The 23,692-nt window shown below is 40.4% G+C and overlaps 1 protein-coding gene across 2 annotated transcripts; it reads right to left on the bottom strand.

Annotated features, from left to right (window-relative positions):
- Positions 1-1,046: 1,046 nt before the first annotated feature.
- On the bottom strand, positions 1,047-21,015 carry dgcr2 (DiGeorge syndrome critical region gene 2). 2 transcript variants are annotated; one of them, XM_084047919.1, is made up of 11 exons: positions 20,628-21,015; positions 15,974-16,006; positions 14,241-14,363; positions 11,436-11,522; positions 10,710-10,920; positions 10,098-10,174; positions 9,090-9,272; positions 8,588-8,791; positions 7,520-7,672; positions 5,072-5,308; positions 1,047-4,429 (listed from the first exon to the last, which is right to left on the bottom strand). In XM_084047919.1, the coding sequence occupies exons 1-11, from the start codon at positions 20,707-20,709 to the stop codon at positions 4,185-4,187; spliced, it is 1,635 nt and encodes a 544-aa protein (XP_083904045.1). In that variant the 5' UTR covers positions 20,710-21,015; the 3' UTR covers positions 1,047-4,184. The 2 variants fall into 2 exon arrangements, with proteins under 2 accessions (XP_083904045.1, XP_083904046.1); XM_084047920.1 differs by lacking the exon at positions 15,974-16,006.
- Between the last annotated feature and the right edge of the window lie 2,677 nt (positions 21,016-23,692).

Below are 23,692 nucleotides of genomic sequence, written 5' to 3'. Positions count from 1 at the left end.
TCTTCTTCTTCTGGAATGATCAGTGAAGTGTGTCATTGCCTGTATAGTGATCTTTTCTGTTCAACAGGCTCATTGATACAAGGAGAGGGAGAGCACCCTAGCCCACACCCCCCATCACAGATGTCCAGTGACAAGTGCTACTAACCCATTCAGCTCATGGGGAAGGGTGGATGTCCAAGTCGTTAAATTAGAAAAGGCCTAATTAACACAACGTATAATATAATATAGGCCTACATTACGGAATGGACAAGATATTAAAAACTCATCTAGCTCCCTTACATAGGACAACCAATGTACATATTTGAAAAGCAGTCTTTACCAAGTGATGAGTTGCATTAAATTAAAACTTCTAAACAACACACTACAAAAATATAAATTCAAAGATAAATGGTCACTCCATGCTGTAAGTGACCATTACTAAGCATTAGTGTTGCTTGTCTACAATGAATGATGTGATAGTCACTACGTCACTACGCGGCCTGCACGGACAAAGAAGCTTTATTGCGGAACAATAGCCTCCAAAAGGGTATCACTATCTCTGTTAGAGTTAATATGTCATGAGTCATTGTAAGGTATATCCAGCATTTTTTAAACTCATCTAATAACTTCCAGGAAGGTAATTTTCTCTCTATGGGGGTCACACTGGTCACTGTTGGGGATTTCCCACATTGGTCACTTAAGACCGAGCGATTTCCTTTAAGTCAAATGGCTCAGACACTTGACACTAATCCATGTAGGTTTCAACATACTTAGCCACTTAAACACTGTATACTTTGTTGACCGCGGTCCCCTTTGGATCTATACTTGGCCCCTTCCTTTTTCCCCTCAAATCTCTATACCGAAAATTGCCACTCTACAAGCTCACAAATGTGTCACATTACTGAGCGTTGTAAGCTTGCAGATCTGCTATTTTCCCAGAATATTACCCAATTATGACATGTCTGGAAAAGGGATGCTTTAGGGTAAAAAAAAGCTTGGTGAGTTTGTGTGTACAAATGAAGGCCTTAGCCCACACAGCCAAAATGTCAATATGATACCAATGTATGTTCCATTCCCACTGACACAGATGTTGTCCATGGTCAAATTTATTTGGCATTTGATTAGATGTACATCTACCTCAGAAAAATACAAGCCCCCCCCTGCGAACAAAGCATTGTACAATTTAAAAGCTATGAAATAAACAACAATCACATGTATCATTTGTTGTATTATACATAAAAACAAAAGTAGACGTTGCACCACCATAGTTTATGATAAAACTTAAGTGTAAGTGCTGCAGTTTGGGTTGTGAATGGGGTTTTCAATGCAAATGAGTTATTACACTAAAGGCAAGTATTTGAGAGCTACTCCTGAACCTAGATGAATTATTTTTAATTAAAATAAAAATAAATCCCTCAGCATGCCCAAAGATAAAAACATGCACCATAGGTCCAAAACCATGTTGTAAAAAAAGGAAAAAAAAGTAACTTGATCCAAAAAACACAATCCACACCAGTACACCAGCTCCCATACACACATGCACACATTACGTAACAATTCATGAAACCAAGACCTGATTTCCTTGGGTAATCCACAATGGATTGTCTATGCCAAAAATATAAAATAATTCTGACGACCAACACACAATGTAAAAAATAATAATGGTACATACAGTAGTACATTCAAACATGGGAAAAGAACACTGTCAAGCACAGCAGTTAGTTTAACTCGAGTGTGAATTTACAGGTCAATTCTTACACTCCCAGAGTTTAACGAACATTGGGGATTTGCTCACAAGCACACCGTGCTGCTTTGCTTTTCTCAAGGTAAATAAGCCATTTCAATGCTGGTGGTGATCAATTTAACCACATAAACCTCGTCACTGTCGAGTGGTACCCTTGTATCCAAAACTGTTCAGGAAATGGAACATTATTCAGAAATAGCCAAAATAATCTTCAGAAGCTCACGATGGGTCGTGACGCGACGCATTGAGCTTGCAGCTATTCACTACTTTTGCATGAACCTCAAAGTAGGACATACATTGATGTGAAAACAAAACATAAAAAGTTTAAATATGAGATACAAGGTTTTTGCCTGACAGTGAACAAATCTCTTTGCTGAAAATAGGCGTTCTACAAGCTCACAACACGTTGTGACCTTGTGGACTTGCTATTTTCGCTGAATGTGAATAGGGACGCTAGGGTTCAAGTGGTTAACTAAGGTTTCCACAGAAATTACGCAAGTGCTGCTTCAGTGTGCACCCTGACAAGAGGGTCAGTATACATTTGACAGCAGGGTGACGAACATTTGTGCTTTGCTTTTACAGACCAGTCAATAAATCCTTTCCCATTATGTGGCCGACAGGTGAACAAGTATAACTGCAAAGCTGAACAGGGTCTTAAACTCCTTAAAACTTTATTCCACCTGTTGAGTGAATCATATCTGATTGTCGTAATGGAGTCTAATTTTGTTTATAAATATAATTTAAAGACATATTTGGTGATAGGTCATTTCCATGAAAAATGACCCATCAACACCAAACATAAATGGTATACAGCTAAATAAGAGACAATATCCAGTATAGTACTCTTCACCACATACACTACCCAAGTAACTGAGATGACAAATATACCATCATACACACAAACAATGCATCATAGATTAAGGGGCAGCATCCAAATAAAATATTATCCTCACTTCATTTTCAGTTACAGTTGTAAAATAGGTAAAATGTGTTGAGCAATGTTAGTAAAGGCATACACCCCCCGAAAAAAGAAATCAAAGAAAACATAATGAAGGGGTGCGCATCTCAAACATCTAATGTTGAAATATTAAAGAAGGCTGTTATGTAAAGACTTGCAATGTAAAATAACAAAAGGTAGACTAACTGCATATTACTCATTGAGTGGAACAGTTATACTGTGTAAGTGGTTATTTCAAATGTCATAATGGGATACAATCCCTTTTCTAAAATGTGGGTCAAACTAAATTACAACGGACAGAAATCCCTAATCGCTTTTGCTCAGAGTTCACAGCCTATATTCATTTCCCACAACAAGCAATGAAGTTTACAGCCTAAAAGACAAATTATGGCATAGCGGTACAAGCACCTAGGCTCCAAAGTAGCCTGACAGTGCGTCACCAGTTCGAGTCCCAATCACGACGGCCTTTGCTGCATCTCTCTTCCCATTTCCTGTCCACCTACTATCCTATCAATAAAGGCATAAAAAGCCCCAAAAAAGAAAGTCAAATTATCTTCAAAGGAATACAAACATTGACCATTTGGGGGGGGGGGGTTGGGTATTTTTTCCCAAGTTCAGCAACATACTTAAAATCATAATGCAATGTTTCAGCAAAAAAGAAACACTGTTGAAAAGTAAGCTTGGACCAATAACTGTACCTCATGTGTGCAAGTTTAACAAACCTCTTGCTTTAAGTCTCAAAACTACAAAACCTTTGTCCCCACTGCAAATGCGTGCTATAAACCCCGAAGGCGGCTTGATGTATCACACTGATAAGAAAGTGAGAGAAAAAAGTACTTTATTCGGGGCGTAGAAATCCTGATCTCAGACACACTGCAGCACGGAGGGCTAATGAGTAGGCCTACATGATGTAACAGGGAGTCGTTCTTTTCAACAGTGGTATGATGCAGACAAAAAGCACAAGGAACAAATGCTGGTGTGACTGTTGCGCTTTCATTATTACCTTGTGTTGGAACCCGACAAACAAGTACAACAAAATCAACAGGCACAGACCTGGAGGGGTATTTACATGATCAGGGCATCTCGATCTTGAACATGAGTCTGAATCGCAGACATTTCAAAAGCTTTGTCCAATGGAAACTAGAAGCAAATGTGCAGTCTTGCCCCTCGTAGTGTTAGACTTCTTTGTACAGAAATAGTCTTTTACGCTCCCTCAGATTACTATGTCGTCTCTACCACCAGGCAGAAAAAACTGTCTTGTTCTGACTCACTCTCACCATGTCTCCAAGGCCAACTGGTCAGTACTGTAGGTAAAGTACAGATACTTGATTGGACAGCTAAGGGACAAAGCTATTCCTTTCTGCTAACATGATCTGTACAAACTGTATAAAAATCATCTTGTTTGCAGTCAACCCATTGCCCAAATCTTTACCCAGGCCCCAGCCTTATCCAGCAGGTTAAGTTCAGAATGCAGATCCTTTTTCTCCTGCCCATCCACAGTTCCTATACCACAGTGCTGAGGGAGGAGCTGCTACTGCAGTCTGCAGGCGTGGAGTCGGCGGGGTGGGGGGGCCCACCGGTGGGGGTATCGGGTCCCACCAGTAGGGTGCTACTGTCGATCGAATCCTCGCGCTCTTGACAAGATGGCACAGAGGCTGTCACAGGGCCAGTGGCGACTGGGTTGGCTACCTGGATCCCGTCCACCATGGCAATCATCTGGCTTGGCACCATGGGCAGTCCATTACGCCCTGAGAGAGCCAAGAGAGGAAAGGTTATCAGCGATAGCTAAATGGCTATCGATTCTAGGGCCGAGGAAAAACAACCTGAGTTCCAATGGATTCAATGTAGTTATTATTTAGTCATAGGCTCTTATGCTCATTAATACTTTTAATTGGTCGATCGACTCTTGTATGACAAAGTAAGACATTCATTTATGAACACAGCTGAAATAAGGAGATACAAGGTTTCAAGGTTTGATACAACACTATCAATATTGTGAAACATATCATCAGGGATTTGGGATATCGTGTTGTCTTTTTGGTTCTAATCACTTAAACTTAATTTTATACTTTTATACAGCAACATGTCGCAATGTATCACCCAGCTCTATTGTATGCCCTGAGAATCCACACCCACAAGAATACTTACTTGTGTACTTTTCATATTTGTAAATAATACTACTTTGTTTAGTCACATTAACCCTGGTGTATTTTTCATCAACATGTTTCACAATTTTTCAAGATTTCTTAAAAATCTTCACAATTGTTAAGATAGCTGATCTACAAGCTCACAGAGCGTTGTGAGATTGTAGAATGGCGATCTTCGAATAGCCCAAGTGTAAAATAGTGGTAAAGTGTAAAGTAGTGGTTAAACAGCAATGTGGGGCCTACCCAGGTCCACATAGAGGAGGCTGTCTGGGTTAATGGAGGCTTCATACGGAGGAGGGGGGTCATCAGGGTGTTGGATGTCTGGGTATTTATAGGCTGCGTATGGCGGTGGAGGCTCTTGGAAATGAAAAGCGCCCCCTTCTCCATCGTCGGACAGGTGCAGTGGAGTGAGGCCGGTGCCAAATGCATCCGGGCCGTAGTCAAAGCCTGGGACTCGTCTTCCAAGGTTGAAATGATGCACTGAGGAATGAGAGCAGATGAAAAAGGCACAGCAGATGAGCTTAGTTACAGCAATGCAGTGTTCATTTTGTTGAATAAGACTAAGACTAAACAATGTCAGATGATTAAAATAGGACTAAAACTAAAGGGTATGTTATTCAAAAGACTAAATCAGAATTTGCTGTCAAAATTAACACTGCAGCAATGCTGAAGGACAAGATATTTACAAGAATCTGTATACAATAGAGATGTGCGGATGGCCTCTCACGTCACCCGAATCCGCATGTACAAATTAATTATCCGCCCGTTATCCAACCGCAATAATTATATTATCCAATTTAAATATCCGCACCAACCGTTTTTCCCGTATGTCAAAATATTATTATTTTCTGGTATTCCCTGTTAGTTTTAGTATTAGTTGTGCGATGCGATCACAAAATGCATTGATTTAGCCTATGGAATGTCGGTGCTTTTTTTTCTCTCTTTTTTAAACCGGCGCTGCGCTGAACATACAGAGCGCACTGCTCTGCTGCGATGAACAGTGCGGCATCCAACATACAGGCATCCAACATACAGAGCGCACTGCTCTGCTGCCAGCGCAGCAGAGCAGCACCGGTTTAAAAAAAAGAAAAAAGACGCACCGAGCCACCAACATTCCATAGGCTAAATCAGGGGTTTTCAACTGATTTCAACCCAAGGACCACCATCCTGACTAAAAGCAACCTGGGGACCACCACTATTGTGCGTGGCAGGTCCATCATAGACCCACCCCACACAATAGTGGTGGGGGGTTCATGTACCACAGGAAGCTGGAGAAAATAGCTATAATATCAATATAATATCTAATAAAATTCAGCGATTTTGTTTGAATATGATGGAAAATGATTAAGGATTACTGTGATTATGGTAAGCTCACATTTCATATTACACACACACACACAATACAGTAAGAACTCCTGTAAGTTATTAAAAGTAAAAAAAAAAAAAAGTTTTTGAAAAAAAGTTTTTTTTTTGGCCAGGGACCACCTGCAATACCTCCGCGGACCACCGGTTGAAAACCCCTGGGCTAAATCAATGCATTTTGTGATCGCATCTACACACTCACACAGACACAAGCACGCAGAGATTTAGCTATTTTATGGATAGATATACTAGATGTCATTCATTTATTTAGTTTTTTTTTTGGCCAGGGACCACCTGCAATACCTCCGCGGACCACCAGTGGTCCGCGGACCACCGGTTGAAAACCCCTGGGCTAAATCAATGCATTTTGTGATCGCATCTACACACTCACACAAGCACGCAGAGATTTAGCTATTTTATGGATAGATATACTAGATGTCATTCATTTATTTACCGCAATATTTCACCCGCGGTTTATCCGATATTAATTAATAATCATATTTGATTGACCCGAATCCACCCAAACCGCGGTTAACTGCGGGAACCGCGGCTAAAACCGCGATCCGCGCATCTCTAGTATACAAGCATCATCATTAAAGATAATTTCTTTGTAACATTTCTTCTTTATTTTGACAGAGAGAGAGAGAGAGACAGGAAAGCAGGACAGAGAGCAAGGGAATAACACACAGCAAACAAACTGGCCGGCCAGGAATAAAGCATGTTGAATGATGTATTTTACGCCCATGTGGCGTGCGCTCTAACCGTTCGGCTATTGGGGTTTTATAGATTTTTTTGCTCCATTTGACAGGAGAGGTGCAGGAAAAAAGGTGATTATATGATGAGAAAGCAAACAGTATCAAACTTGTGGTGTTTGTTATGACCAGTCGCAGCATATGTTGAACTTGAATGAGGAATGAGGTGTTTACATAAACAGCTGCTGACAGACTGAAATCTCTTATTACATGTCATTTAAATATGATGTTTGTGTGAGTCTACGCCTGTCACAGTTATTACATAATCGTTGAATCACAATTATTTCAGATAATCGCAATTATTTTTGCATAATCGTTTCCATGTTGAAAGTATTTTCCCATATAAAAAATAAGCAGAAATAGCAGATCTAAGCTTACAACGCATCATTTCATGACGTGTTGTAAGCTTATAGATCAGCTATTTCTGCTATTATTAAAAATGTTTTAAAGTATAAAATGATTAAATATGTCCAATGCCAAAAACACAATTAAATTATTTGTGTGACAATAAATCGTCAAGTAAAATTTCATAATCATAAAGTCCTATGAGAATATGTGCAATAGACTCTATGCTCACAGTTTCCTCCGATGAGCGTTTCAATGCGTTCACGTCTCCGCTGGCGGAGCCTGTGCACCATGAACAGCAGCAGAGACAGGATGAGGAAGGAGGAAATACAGCTGACAATCAGCCTCATCCCACTAGCCATGGAGTCAAACAAACTGTTTCCATCTAGAGAAGAGAAAAGACACACACACACAAAAAATACAGACTTAATTCAGATGCCTACGGCATTTACAGAAATTATAAAAAATATCCTATGGTAACCGAATCAGTAGATTTCAGATTCTTCATAATCATTCATTTTATTTGGTCCATGAATGCATGAAAACATTTTCGTTAGTTTCTGTGGAACAGGTTGACAGCATTTTCAATTCATTATCAAGCAAATAATTTCACATCAAGTTTACAGGTGTAAAAAAGAAAAAGAGTGGGTGAAATTATTGTTTGTACATGCTACCCACAAATTGCAGGAAAATATAAATAACATATTAAAACAAACAATAGCAAATATACACAAAGTATGCTAAAAACGCAAAAGAAGGACAGAATTCATATTAAATATGTAAGAAATGTGTGGGAATGAAGTGTCATATTTTCATGGTTTACATTTGCAAATAAATCTGTATTTCTTAAGCCTCTGTGCCCTCTTTTGAACTGTAAACGTTCAGAGGTGAAGGCAGGCATCATAAAACAAGGCTTTAGCATTAGTCACCTTTTAACTGCATTTCTGTTAATTTATGTCAGTTTCTTTAACATAAATGTGCAGTTTACCTAAATACATTTTGTTAGGGGTCAATGCACAGATAAAAGAAGAATGTAGTAATAATGTAGAAGTACTGAACTACATTCTCAAACTACATTCACTAATTCTCAAACATTCTCAAATATCAGTGAATAATGGCATGAAGAAACAAAAATATAACAGAATATTGCCAGAATTGTTAATGAATGAAATATTCATTTGTGAGGAGCTCCACCTTGTGGCACAGGTCTACACCAGGCCAGGTAGGTTATTGTTATTAACCGATAGGTGCAGCCCTAACTGTCACTAATGTGAAATACAGTTTTAAGCTGTGGAAGTACCTGGGTCTAGACAGGTGAACTTGCAGCATTCCTTGGGGTCCTTGCGGAAGTGCTGGCAGCCCTGCGGCCGCTCACACAGCGCTGCCACACACATCTCTGGCTCGCCATCATGACACGTGCAGCTCAGGCATGGGTCATCACCCTTCGGGGTGTAGTAATAGCCCTCCTTTACGACATTGTCTTTAATGTCCACACATGTTTGCCCTGTTAGAGAAATAAATGTCAAGTTTAAGACAAAAGAACTATGAAGAAACATAAAGCCCACTCGAGCCCGAGTTACACTTGGTTGCGCACTGGAAATAGCTGATCAACAAACTCACAGGGTGTCGAGTCGAGAGATTGGGCATTTCTGGTGGGCAACACTCAACTAAGTATAAAGCCTGATTCATCGAAAATAGACAACGTATGTCTGCTATTTAGGAGCAGCATAAATTAGGCGCAATTTAGGCTTAAGTCTAGAAAAATGGCCTCTGAGGTTTGACTTGAAGGACAAAACACATACTCCTCTTGCAAAGAAAGGGGAACTTCTTGTGGCAGTTCTCAGCATGCCAACTGTGCAGGCCACGCTCGTTCATGTTTTTGATCTGGAAACGCTGGAGCTGGGCACAGAAGACAGTGTCCTGTGTAGGGGATGCCTCCCCAAATTTAGGAAGGCCCTCGGGTGGCAGGAACACCTGCATTGGCCCTTTTAAGAAAAGGATAACAAACAAAATAAGCATTATATTTACAAATAATAATATGATTATTATTATAGTATTACACTACCACACAATGCCAAATATGAAGCAATCGAGCTAATGTACCCATCAGATATTACCACATCTATAATGTAAACCAGTATCATCTTTCATCTCCAGCAACTACTGGCAAACTGACAACACACTGACAGGCACACAAAACCAGTGACATCAAATCAGTACACTGCAATATCCAGAAACAATAACATGAACAATATACCAATTAAAACTAGGGAGGAATTACTGTATGCATTTATGGCCGCAGACCCCCATTCAGACAAGCTCACAAAATGTTGTGAGCTTGTAGATCTTGTCTTTTTTCAAATAGCCAAAGTATATATGTAGGTTTAAGGTGGTTAAACTGATTTTGATTCTATATTGACAAATTTAGCTTGGGACCCTATTGAACCTAGCCTGGCTCCAGCCCCTGAAATCGCTAGCCTCCCATTCAGGGTCTGGTGACACTGTAAAAGGCGGGGTTTTCTCGGTTGAAACTCTAAACCGCGGCCCGCCCAATCAGGATTGGGTTAATCCAGTATGAATCAATCGCTAAAGAGTCCGACTTTGGCCACGCCCCCATCACAGAAAACGGCTGCACTGAGAGGGCTTTCAGACTGAATAATGGAGTGAAACTAAATGAAAATTCAGGCTGAGTGTCCGGCTATCTTGAACCCCTTCAAGGACCGACTTTGAGAAACATTGTCCTAAGGATATAATGCCTGAGGAGTGAGGCTACTGGTTTGAGTGACTAGAATGACCTTGTCTTGAAATACCTTTATATGCAACCTCCCAGCGACCCTCAAGGGAGTGGTTCTGATTGGTGATCACGTATTGGTAGCCAACCCAAAACCTAAAAACAGAACATCATGTTAGAAATCATCACGTAAACACATCACTTAAACCCCCATACCCCCCCACAACCATCTGCATATTTGCTATTGCACTCCTTTAACAACTTTAATCCTACTAGCATCCGTATTATGGAGAGGGTGAAGGATGGCCATCTACAAGCCTATCAACGCTCTTGTAGGCTACAACAGAGTTCTGACAGTGTCAGACATTTTGTGCCATGTTCATGCAGTGTGGCTCAGCACTGATGATTGTCAATGTGAGACCGTTATATAACAGTTATCTCACCGTTTGTGTTAACAGAAACTGCTACGTTTACCAAAAACAATTTAGCTGGTTTCCTGTGTTAAATCACAGGGAATCAATCACTATCTTCTAGTCTATGAGGAGGGGTTTAATGAGCTCCATTGGAGATTTGCCAACCCATGTTGTCCTAGCCTGTGGCATATGATTTATTCAAATAATCTCTTTTATTAAACTTTACCACATATTGACATCGATGGATTATGCAGATAAAACCATAAATCAAGACTTACTTGCACTGGTCTCTGCGCTCGCAGACCTTATCATCAAAGTCCACCTCTATCTTCAAGATGAACTGCAACTCCTCATTGGTAACAAAGGTAGCCAGTGAGCCGTTGACTTTCTGACAAGTATCCACAGCCTGCCAGTAGTCCTCCTTCCTCAGGTACACCTTGTAGCAGCTGGCTGTCTTCTCGTAGTGGTGCCACCCACTGGGACACTTTTCTGTAAAGAGAAGGAAGATGTGTTTGCATTCTGCTGAATCAGAATGGGGTGAAAAATAATATATATCTGCGCTGTCGGGCGGAAACCTTGTATGTCCAAAACTGTTACTTTTTAGGGAATGGAAAAAATAACCTGTGTTCCAAAGGACCCACTGTAGTTACGTATATTTTTTTTCAAACTCTTTTTTTTCAAAATACTTTTCATTGGTTAAATATTAATAAAACCCACAGACAGACTCCATTTTGGGCATGTCATTACAAGGCTTTCAAAATAGCGAATACAGCCAATATACAATACATTCTCGGCTATTTTCACTAATGGTGTGCGACACTGTCATATGATATAAAATAGGGCATTCATTTATGAAAGAAAAAAACCAAGATGAGATATGGGTAAAGTTGCCTGACAGCGACAATATAATACTTTCAAGGGAACCTCAAGCAAACCTCAACAGTACACTGTAATGTTTGTGAACTAAAATGAACAATAGGAGAATGTTTTGGTGAAATTCTTACTGTTAAAGCGCACAGGCTGAGCCACACCAATGACATCTTCAACTGGGTCATAGCCATTGCCAAAGCGAACCCTCTCCTCCTTCATAGCTGTGAAAGAATAGGTTGAGAAGTGAAAAATTAAGTGGGCATGCTGAGAAATTAAATTATAAATGTAAAAGTATTTCATTTTCAGGAGAGCATTTCCCCAAACTAAACAGCTCTACAGGCAAATGGCTAGTAGACAGTAGGAGTATATTATCATAGAATGTACTGGATGGTGCTGGCTACCCTCTCGTTTCTCCTCGTCAGTCATACTATATGTGCACAGTACAATATTCACCTCATTCAAGTCTATGTGCATTGTCTTAAATCTAACAGATCTGTTAGATCTGTTTCTGCACGTGTCAAAGGAGGCAGAAACCGATTAACATTAGCCTACTTGGACAGACTATGACAAAGAGCGTATGACAGAAACTTTTCAGGCAAAATAAATGAGCGTTAATCCCTGTGGCGAGGGCGAAAGTGAAAATGTGCTTATACTGACAAAAGAGCACTTTCCAGTGTGGATTTACAAGGAGTCATAATTTGCGAGCAGTGCTCAGCTCAGTGGCCTTGTGGTCAGTGTGTTCACCCTGAGTTTTGGAGGTCAGGGGGTCAATCCCCAGCAGAGTCATACCAAAGACTAAAAGACTAAAAATGGTACCCAATGCCTACTTGGCACTCAGCATCAAGGGTTGGATTTGGAGTCCCTGCAACAGACTAGCCGAGCGTCATGTCCAGGGGATGTACTTGTATATCGTGGCTGAGGGATGTACTTTTACAACAAGCTGCCTCACACTACAGAAACAGGAGATGGGCTGCTGTCCTATGGGCCACGTGGATCGGGAACCCTTGGTTCCCAAGGCTACTAACTTACTTGGACAACATATGATAAAGAGCGCGTGACAGAAACTTTTCATGCTAAAGAAATTAGCGACAATCCCCGTGGCAAGGGCGAAAGTGAAATTATGCTTATACTGTGAAAGGAGCACATGACTGGGTGCTAAGTTTATTTTCATTATTTATTTTAAAGCTGAAACTGTTTTTTTTTAATGTTCAGCAGCATTTAAGTTAATCACTTTGATTAAGTGATGATAGGAAAAGAAACTTGAATATTTGTGTTATAAGAAGCTTAAGTTTAAGTCGAGCACTTTCATATACCGTTAATGTACATGTAAATCAAGCACTTTGATATACTGTAAGTTAAGCATTTTTTAAATTCACGTCTATTGTAAGAGTGCAATACAATTTACTGAAAAAATAAGAATTGTGTGAGAGAATCGTGTCTCAATTCTTAGGGATTACAATTTTAGCAAGAATCATGCAGCCCTCCTACCAAGCCCTGTTTTAGATTATTGAAATTATTAATTTGTTACCAACTGTCTTGGCAAAACAATCAAAAAATTAAAATATATCACTTGTATCTTCAGGAGTAGTAATTTCCCACTAACAGCAACTCATAAAAAAACCCATGCTGTGCATTTTCTCCCATCTACTAAGTAATAACCAAAACCATCCATCTGTATCCTCTCATAAACAACAAAAAAAAGGAAGACGCCATAGATATGAGGAAGAATAAAGCGGAACCATATCCTACTCTCATCCATCAGTGTATACTGTTTTTTTGCTTCGAGTGATGCAATAGACATCCTAAATTCGAGGGTGGGGGTTATTTTGAGTTCCTCTATCAGTTTGACGATAGCGACCAAGTCGGTGGGAGGGTCGTCCTTCTTGCTCGCCCTCGTCTCCATTAGGTTAGCTTTTTGCCGAATAAAACAAAATAGTGTAAAGGAAATAATCGATGCACTTTGGCTGAGTTTTGTGTAAAGGTGAGGCTTTAAAGTTATATTGAAAGTACGTCTTGTCTGTTTTTGAATGGTGTTTCCAAGGTTCGGAAATTATTTCCTTTATGTAATCAATGGGGTTCAAGGCAGCCATCTGTTTGCGTCCAAAACAATTAACCCATTAAGACCAGAGGCCGATTCTATACACCTTCTAAATCAGTAGTTCTCAAACTTTTTCATAATTCAAAATTATTCAACATTTTAAAGATTTTTCAAAAAATGTTCAAAATAGCAAATGTACAAGCTCGCAGCGCGGTGTGTAGTGACACGTTGTGAGCTCGTAGATCTGCTATTTTTTCTTTTTTTTTTGGCAAGCGACATGGTAATGGAACAATGTACATAAATTAGGCGCAACATTGCCGAGCTGCTGCTGTATGGAGGTCACATGGTGTGCTCAATCCTCTCAATTCCCATTATATGGTCACAGATCCAGGGATAAGTTCTCACTGGGTTTAACCCATTAAACGTCTTATGACATTCATTTTAACGGGTTAAGATAGAGAAACACTAGGATTTCCATCACCAGCACACCAGTGCAATATCTAAGCTCACCTCAAATGGACCACCAATAAATACATTAAATCAGGGAGAGAACACCTCAGATTTAATACATTTGAGTGTCTAGACATATTATGCCGATGACTCATTTGATTCACTATGGTAACAGTATAGCGAATAAAGGGAATCACAGTTATAAATAGACAAATAAAAGTAACTAAAATATAACCAGCATTCTCTAATGGTCTCCAAAGTGATCGTCATGGTTTCCGTATATTTCATATTGGAAGCCATATCACTTGGAATGTAACCCTCTGGGATCATTCAATCAATCATTCAATGAATGAATGAATAAATGAATTAAAGACGGAAAGAAGGAATGAATGAAGGGATCAATCAATCCATAAGTGTACATTACAATGGCTTAAAATGTGTTAATACTCACGGGGACAGTCCATCTCATCACTCTTGTCCTCACACATTGTCCAGCCATCACACTTCCAGGACATTGGGATACATTGCATCGTCCCACTGCGGCAGGCAAACTCCCCAGGGTTGCAGCGCCGCCCTGAAACACAACATAGGATGTTGGTGTAGACCACACTCTACACTGTAGACTTTCTTACATGATTATACTTTACCCCTACAGAAAGCAACCAGAAATAAGAATCCTGCAGATGCCTGAATAAGGGCAAAGGAGAATATGGTTGTGTTGTCATGTACAATGTTCCCAACCACCAAAACCAGGCTGTGGTACAACAATGAAAAGATAATCATTAAAAGAAAACAAGCACATCTAGGCTATGCAGATCTCTGACAAATGACTTCTGTTGAGCTACAATAGCAACAGGGCTTTGCTAGCCATAGACCAATAATGGACGACCAATATGCCCCTTATAGGGTATTTGTTTTTGTTTGTATCCCTTAGAAAGGCAGAGTCTGTGTTAAGTGGGTCATCTCCGTGTCATGTGTGATTAACATAAGACATGCCACTGAATCACAAATGTCACTGTCAAGCCTCACGTGATAAGTGATCTGGTATATAAGTCATGATGGTTTGTACATCTAATATAAATAATAATAATTGCGTCCCCTTTAGTTGTTGGGGTGTTTGCTAGTACAGTAGTTTTGCACATATGTATACTGTGTACATACATTTTTTTCTGCATAAACCTGTCCTTACTATTCGGAGAAGTGGCTGCCATTGATTTAGCACCCGGGGAGCAGTTAGGGGTTAAGTGTCTTGCTCAGGGACACTTCCGACACATAGGGCATGGGTGGGCCAGGAGACGGACCGGTGAACTTCCGATTCCCAGACGGCCTATCTAACCACTCAACTAGTACAGTCTGATAATTATATCAACATTAACATTTTAATTGGAGACCACAAGGGGAGGTAAACTCATTTTTCCCATAGAAAGGAGGTGGCATTCACTGCCGATATAAAAAACAAATCTCCCTTTTTCTCCTGTGTACATAAAGTGTTTTATATTTGTTGATGTTATGTATTTTTGTGTTATTGTTATGCTATGTTGATTAATTGAATACATAGGACCACAATGGAAACAAGTCCCTCGGACTATTTTGTGTTATCCTTTTAGCCTAAATGTACCTGTAGGACTGTACCTCCTGCTGTTTGCATTTATGTCTAATAAAGTATTCAATCAATCAATTAATTAGGTGCTCCAGTGGAGCAAATGTTTTACTACAGATGGCCAACAAACGCACGTTTGAAACTCAAAGCAAGAGAGAACTGCTGAATCAAAGTTATTATTCAGTGACATAATAATGTCAATATGAATAATATGGTAATTATAAAAAATATTTCATTATCCTAATTACTTATTTTCTCTTTTAAACAGTGGATTTAACATTGCCTCATTTCAAACCATGGACAGGGAGTTCTTGTGGCTGGGGGCCCAAATGAAACAATACAGAGATGGTAGAACAATCACAGCTGCTTCAATGAATACCATTTGACGGTTTATCTCACTAAATAAACTGTGTGACCATTGCAAAAAAGCTGAAAAAACAAGCTAAAAGCTGTTACCAACAACTGTTCTAACGGAGGGGACGAGTATGTAGGGTACATTACCGACACTAGACGGAATTGTAAATTGTACTTTATACATATAGATTTTCAATGGACACTAACTGCAAGGATAGTATACTGCTTACCTGACAATAATCTTGCCAGAGTTAGCCGTGGACCTGAAACAAATAGATAGAAAGAATAGGATGAACTACCCTGTTTTCAATGGGTCCCCTTTCTAGATTATTACCAGGTGCTCGAAGAGCGCCGGGTCTACAGACAGGCTGGGACATAGTCCGACACCTAAGTGACACCTAAGTGTCATTGGCTGTCCTGGCTGTCCTTCACTCCTTTAAGCCAATGGCGACACGAATGGGGAGACGGCCCGTCCCCCGCAGTAACCGTGCTCCGCTCCGCTCCCCTCATTCACACTGCAACAGTTGCTGCAGACAGTGCAAGTTTTACTGCAGCCTCAGGCAGGAGGGTTAGCCTAAATGCTAGCGTGCTTCATTAGACCTAGTTTGGCTATTAAGTTATTATTTGGCCATGTTCACACTGACTTCAATCTTCGCTATTGTTGGGAAGACCCGTGTGGTGTCAAAAAATGTTGCCACCACTTATATAAAAAACATTATAGCGTTTAGCGTCGCAGATTCAATGTTGCCAGGTTTGGCGAGAGAAACAAGCAATCCGAAAAACAAGTAATCAGGTCTATGAAAACACACACACACACACACACACACACACACACACACACACACACACACACACACACACACACACACACACACACACAGCACCTGGTAGAATATGACTTCAAGTCATTTCTTTCTTGTTTAACGATACATACAACCTGTGTCGAATTGAAGGTGTGATATGAGTGGAGGATTTTGCTAGACTGTGCTACTGACCAAGTTATTGAGTGTCAAGAGATTCAATCCTAATACAATGAATGTGTCTCTGGAATGTTGTCACTGTTCTACGTAGGGAGTATAGTATACTTAGTTGATTGTATTCCCATGGGCCCTATACTTAGTTGACCGTAGTCCCATGGGCACATTAAATAGCTTAGCTGAAAATAGCTGATCTACAAGCTCACAACCCGTCGCGACGCCTTGTGAGCTTGTGGATCTGCCATTTTTGGCAAATGTTGCCCCCAGAATAGGTACGCTAGGCCTCAAGTAGTTAAACCATGTGTTCAAGGGATACAGGTGGTAACTGGTAATGTTTACCTTTGCCTTAGCTGGACCACCCACTCCTTCGATAATGTCCTTGCTTACTGCTTAGACGGAAAGGCCTAGTAGTTCACTTAGAAAATAGATTACAATTATTTCAATGCCTTTGCTTAGACAGAAGGCCCAATAGACTTCCCTTAGAAAATAGGTTTAAACTATTTCAAGACTGTGATTGTTGTTCCATCTGTGTACCAAACACCACTGCTAACGACCCTAGCAGAAACCTTTGCTCCATGTGTTGACCCACACATGGAGCAAAGCCTCACAAGCTTCTTAAAGATGCAGTGCCAGGATTTATTTTCCGCCTAAAAAAATTATGATCAGGTATTACGATTATACTAGGAGAAATCATTTTCCCCAAAAAGTGTACAGAAATGGCTAAAATTACGTTTTTATGTGGCCACACCCACCAGGTCATTATGTATGCGTGGTTGTCAGGTGGGTGGTATTCTATCTGAGTTAGCCACACCCCACAATGTTAAGTGAGTTGTGGTAGGCCGTCCCCTGTTATTGTGATGTCATCAAAACAGGGTATTTCCAATGGGCATTTTGACTCGGAGGCTTTCAGCTTTCAGGAAGAAACCAAAAGTACACAGGGAAGGCAAATTTGCACATTATAACAACACCTGGAGGTCTATTAGAGTAATGTTAACTTTGTAGACACGTGAAAACCAGAAAAGGCTCAAAACTATGGCACTGCATCTTTAAGATATGGAACATGGGTGACACTGCTGAAAAGGTAGCCCCATTGTCCCTCATTTTAACTGCAAATACAGGTACTCCACCCAGTCATTGGTTAGACTTGTCCAATACATTATTAAAATCAAGAAAAACATGGCTATGTGAATTGAACAATCCTTATATGAATGCTTCATGAAATTGCTCCATGAGATTGCTCCTTTTTGCACTACATTATTTGATTAATCGAAAAAAGATAACCGATATGCAGCCCTTGACTGCACTAGACAGTTTGGAGTCACTGTACCATAAAGGAGTTAAATCCAACACAGGAGCCCTTATTTAGACACACTAAGACAGCTTAATCTCCTGTTTATCAGTTGGATTCTGCTCAAACGTGTAGATGCGCAGATTGCGCACACAACCCATATCCTTGAAGATACCTCACATAGATTGCAATATCATAGTGGTAGTAGGGTAGTTTTGTTTTTTACTGACAGGACCATGCCAAGAGGCATTGCCTGAACAGCCAGACCCGGGGCAGAGCAGACCTAGAAACCGTGAATTGATGAGAATAGCAATGACCTATAAGGTCTGATTCCCAGTTGGAGAAATACCAATGTTTCCCCTACAATTTGTACAGACATGGCAGCACTGCCAGGCCAACAAAACCTTTTACATAATTTTCAAATGTCAACATTAAAATCAAATGGCATACCCATTCATTTATAAATTGATAAATAATAATTTGTGCTTGTGAGCCTCTGCACAGGTCTGTTCCAAACAAAAATGGGGCACACATTTTGACTCACAGTACCAGGCAATAAAACACTGAATACTACAACAAACCAGAGAACTTTTTACATTTTTAAATTAGGTTATGGTTAGATATAGTATAGTATATTAGACATGGTTCATTTTAGGTAGCCTAGTTTGGAGATAGTTAAGTTTGGGTATAAGGTTTAAATGGTTTTGCTATAGACATTAGGTCAAGTTTAGGAATTAAAATGGTGTTTTAGACATTAGGTTTAGGTTAAGACATTATTTGACGGTTGCACATGGAATAAGTGCATCATTTAAATCACCAATAAATTACATAACAAATATTGAACACTGCCTGCAACCACCAGAGTACAAAATTAGCAATTGTAATTTGTGACAGGAAAGGACATTTTAAATGTGGCTTGTTTTTAATTCCCACACTGTTGTGACTGTCGGATGATCAACAAAATGTTCTAACACTAGAAGTTGCTTTACTCTGAAAGCCAGAGCAGTGTCCAAACACCATGCAGTGGGGTTTCAAAACACAGGCCACACAACAGGTCGTGTTCAGCCAAGCAATATACTCTCATCTCAGCAACTAAAATGTATTATGTTGGTTAAGCCTGGGATAGGCCTAAATCCACTAAGAGGTTATCCATTCACCCCAGCAAAATGAACTTGATTTATGCCTGGTGTTCTCAACAATCCTTACATCACTGTATAAATCACATGACCCGGTTCAAAGGGGTAATGTATTAGTGCTGACTGCATTCTGTATACAAGTATAGAATACACTAAAGAGCATATTGCCCTGGTGACAAGCCTCCATATAGTCATGATGATGCATGTAGAATCCCCCTATACAGGGCATATGTCTTCTTCTGGACAATCTGGACCAAGCCAAACAATTTGGTACAATGACTCAAAGTGGGTAGCATTTGGGAGTAAGGTTTAACTTAATGTGTCCATTAATAGCCTAATGATGTAGGCCTAAATGTACATTATAATCTTGTTTGTCTAGACAGGAAATGCTATGCATGCATTTGAGCCCCAGCCAGGTAATCCATCTTTTTCAATGGGCACATTACAAGATCTCAATTAAGTCCATTGTTTGGTTCAAGGAAACATTTCACTGAAAACATAGAAGAGAGAATGCAACTGGCTAGAAATCAAAGCGCTGTGCATAGGGGGGATGTTAGTGGCTGCCACACGACGAGAATTGCGTCATTAGATTAGACGAGAATAGTCACCTTAGATAACATTGTATATACTGTGTACGACACTGGTTCTCAGCGTAGGGTCCGGGGTCCCCCAAGGGTTCCAGGGTCTACAGCTAGATTATTTGATTGTTAGGAAACAAATGAGCCCTTAACGGTCTGTAACTCAGAGTGTACAATTGGAACCCATTTCTATGCTCTCTCAGAATTACATTTACACAGATGATTTTACATTGTATATTGGAGTCCCAGGGGGTTTCAGAGATGATGATGATGATGATGATGATGATGTATGGGGCCTAATGCTTAGGTTGACAAGCACTGGTCTACGAGGCATGTATTTCAGATGTATATATCTCAAATTGGAGCATAGATATAACATCTTAAATTGAAGCATGGATTTCATAATATATCAAATTTGGACATGGATTGCATCTCAATTTGTGGAGCATGGATTTCAGATGCATATTATGTCAACTCGGAGCATAAATTTCAGATGCATACATCTCAATTCGGAGCATTGGATTTCAGATGCATACATCTAAAATTGGAGCATGGTGGATATCAGATGCATGCATCTAAAATTGGAGCATGGATTTCAGATGCACATGTCTCAATTTGGAGAATTGATTTCAGGTGAATACACAGTTAAAATTGGAGCATGGATTGCAGATGCATAGTACTGCATCTCACACTGGGGCTCAACTCTGACCACTATCGAATTGATATACCTGACTGGTACTGATCTGGCATCACTGCACGCGGGCATAACAACAACTTGAGCACCGAGGCTTTAATGAACGGGCCTCGCCTGCAGCTGCTGCTCTTACGTGTAAATAATCTCTCTTGCAGTTGCATACATATTATAGGGAAGTGTTAGTCCGTTATGTACAGACATAATTAAGTACCTGTCCGTGGTGGGTCCGTCAACGTGAGGACGAAGAGAAGAGAGAGGAGGACGAAACTGCTGCTGTCAGCCTTCGGAAACATTTATCCTCCATTCATAGTAACTCCTCTACTTAGGAAATAAAAAACAAATACCGAGGTCTGCTGCACCGCGCCGCACGTCGTCCGATGTGGCTCTACGAACCACGCCGAGCAAAACGTATATCCATTCATAAAGACGTCCGAATCCAGTGTGTAAAAAACGTGCTATCGTTACCAGGCAGCGACACGCATCGTTTATGACATTAATTTAGCCGACTGTGATAAGGTTGTTATTGTTAACTGTTAACTGGCTGCTTCACGTCGTCCGTCCTCCTGCTGAACGACGTTGGCCAGTCTGGAACCAAGATGGCTGCGTCCTCCCATCAAAACAATCCCAAACACGCAACACAGCCTAGGCCAGTGGTTCTCAACCTGTGGGTCGGGACCCCCCCTACATGATTTTCACATGATTTTCTTTTTTTCTTTTTTTTTGAGGGGGGGGGGGGGGGGGGGGTCCCAGATGACAGTGAAGTGACAATTGAAGGACTTTTAAGACCTTTTTATAATACCTACTAAAAAATGAAAAAGACCATTACTGCATCAAAAGTAATAGTAACAAATGTAGCACAAATCCAGCACTAGAGAATCACCATTTTTATTCATGTTTTCTTCATATGGGGTGGGGTGCTAATTTCACGGAGGTAAGAAAGAGGCAAAATTTGTGAAAAAAGCAGATCTACAAGTTCACAGCTTGTATATCGGCTATTTTCACAATATTTATCTGTGGAGCTGAGTCAAACAAAATGTAATGCGATCACCCTCAACGCTTACATTCCAAAAGTGCTTATCAGGGTGGGGGGTCCCCAGTTCAAATATGATTATTTTGGGGGTCGCGGCCTGAAAAGGTTGAGAACCACTGGTCTAGGCTACACACTCAAACCCTGAGTGTTCATTTAACCAAATAGATCCTTTTACACTCAGATTTACAAATTTGACAGTGCATGTTTTACTGTGTATCAACTGGAGGAGGAGTTCAGTACAACTAGATCCACCACATGATCCTAGCCTCGACTTGATCTATGATACAAAAGTGAAAGTCACACTCGATAAAATACATCTATGATAGTCTTGATCAGGCCTGGAATTTCGTTATTTTGGGGCAAGGCCATTTCTTCCATTTCTTTGAGGGGCACAAGGCCAAACTGAGGGGCAACGACGGCCATGGCCTTCGTGGCCTCCCTGAAATTCCTGCCCTGGTCTTGAACAAAGGCTAACATGATCACAAAAATCACTGTCTCCGCCAGGCTGAGGGGAGTGAAGGCAGGGCCGGAGATTATGTTTTCACGTAACAACTGCTTTGTGTTGTCTGTCTGTGTGTCTGCAGCTAATCTGGCAAACTAACTAAACCGATCTGCGCCAAATTTATTGTGCATGCTCACAGGAGGAACTAGATCACCAACAATAATCAAATCGGCCTAATGATGCCGCTATACCTCCCACTTTATGTCCAATCAACCCCAAATTTGAATCACATTTTGGTGAGCCTCAGCCATCTCCAAAAGCACTTTCACTTCTGAACATACATGAGGCCGCCACAAATGCCAAAAGTTTAACAGTATGTTGTAGAAACGCTAGAAAGCTCGCAACACAGGCATGCTAGTAGAGCTGCTATTTTCAGCTTGCGACGCACCATCATACGAAGGAACACAAATGAGGCATTGGACAGCTGGGAAGCCTCCAGACCCACTAGTATAAGCATTTTTGAACAACCACACTGGCCTGTCAGGAAGTCTCTTCCCGTCCAAACAGAACCGCCCTGCCCTGTACAAGACACGTTTCACTGGATATTCCAGGGTGGAGTTTTATAGTGGAGTCAAAGTATATAATTTTCAGCAAAATCCAGAGCATAAAATTTTACTCTGAAAATGGACCGGGTTTATTTGTACACAGGATTTAAAACCAATGAATCCTTGTCCAATTGCAAACGCTTGACACAATTGGTTCAGTGCATAACTGTAGTCCCAGGTTTCCAGAAGGTGACATACGCTGTTTCCTGTTCCAGTTCATTATCCCATAGCTTTGTTTGATTGGCTCAGGAGCAGATTTGAACTGGAAACACAGGACATCTTCACAGATGTTTCCAGTTCAAATCTTCTGGTGTGCCAATCAAACAAAGATATGGGAAAATTAACTGAAACAGGAAACAAATGGGTATTGAACCTCCTGAAAGCCTGGCACTACAGTTATGCACAGAGCTTTTAACACACTAGAAAGATTTATCATACATGAAGTAGAAATACAAAAAAAAATATTTATCCATATTTACATTACTAGTTTCGAATCTTTCCTGAAGAATGATGGTTATGCTGTTGTCCTGTCCTCTTTTTGAGCTCTGTAGGTGGAGGATTAAGCCCTCATTCTCAGCCCTATTTTCATTTTGAGCCTCCATGTTGCACGCTCTTGTAAATGTGGGATTGAAATACAGACTGGTGCAGGTGACAGTGGTCTTTTCAAACGCAACTGAGGAAGAGAGCGGTGAAGGCTGTGAGAGAATAAGAAAGGTTCAATTAGGCCCAACTACTGTAATATAAAACATAGAGTAAAAATGCTGATCATACCTGTACTGACCATATCCAAATTGTAAGGGGTCATTTAGTGACATTCCTGTTGCTGACAGTCAAAATGCTTACTTTCTTTCATCAGACAACAAAATGGGACATAAGAGATATGAGCACTTATCGATATTCCAATTAATTGCATTCATTTTTACTGTCTATTGCAGTACCCATTGAAGGGAATCTAATATAAATCAAATTGGGAAATCTTTGCCAATACCAAGCCCCAATCGCTTTGTCGATAAATTAAAAACAGTACAATGGAAACACGCTCCGTGGACCGTTTTACTGTACTACCTGTGCTGTTAACAAACTTAATGTATTAAAGTATTCAATCAATAAATCAATGCTATTGGCATGCTAGTGAACTGAGGTCGAGCACTGTATACTGAAGAGTATAATAATAAAAAGAATGCACTGCAGCTATAGCG

The sequence above is a fragment of the Gymnoscopelus microlampas genome (assembly GCF_963454915.1).
Source record: "Gymnoscopelus microlampas genome assembly, chromosome: 21".
NCBI lineage: Eukaryota > Metazoa > Chordata > Actinopteri > Myctophiformes > Myctophidae > Gymnoscopelus > Gymnoscopelus microlampas.
This window is presented reverse-complemented; position numbering and strand designations above follow the sequence as displayed.

Coding starts and splice junctions, on each gene's coding strand:
- dgcr2 (XM_084047919.1), bottom strand. CDS start 20,709: ATGTTTCCGAAGGCTGACAGCAGCAGTTTCGTCCTCCTCTCTCTTCTC. Junction 11,523..14,240: donor TGATGAGATGGACTGTCCCC/GTGAGTATTAAC, acceptor ATTCTTTCACAG/CTATGAAGGAGGAGAGGGTT. Junction 10,921..11,435: donor TCAGCCTGTGCGCTTTAACA/GTAAGAATTTCA, acceptor TTCTCTTTACAG/AAAAGTGTCCCAGTGGGTGG.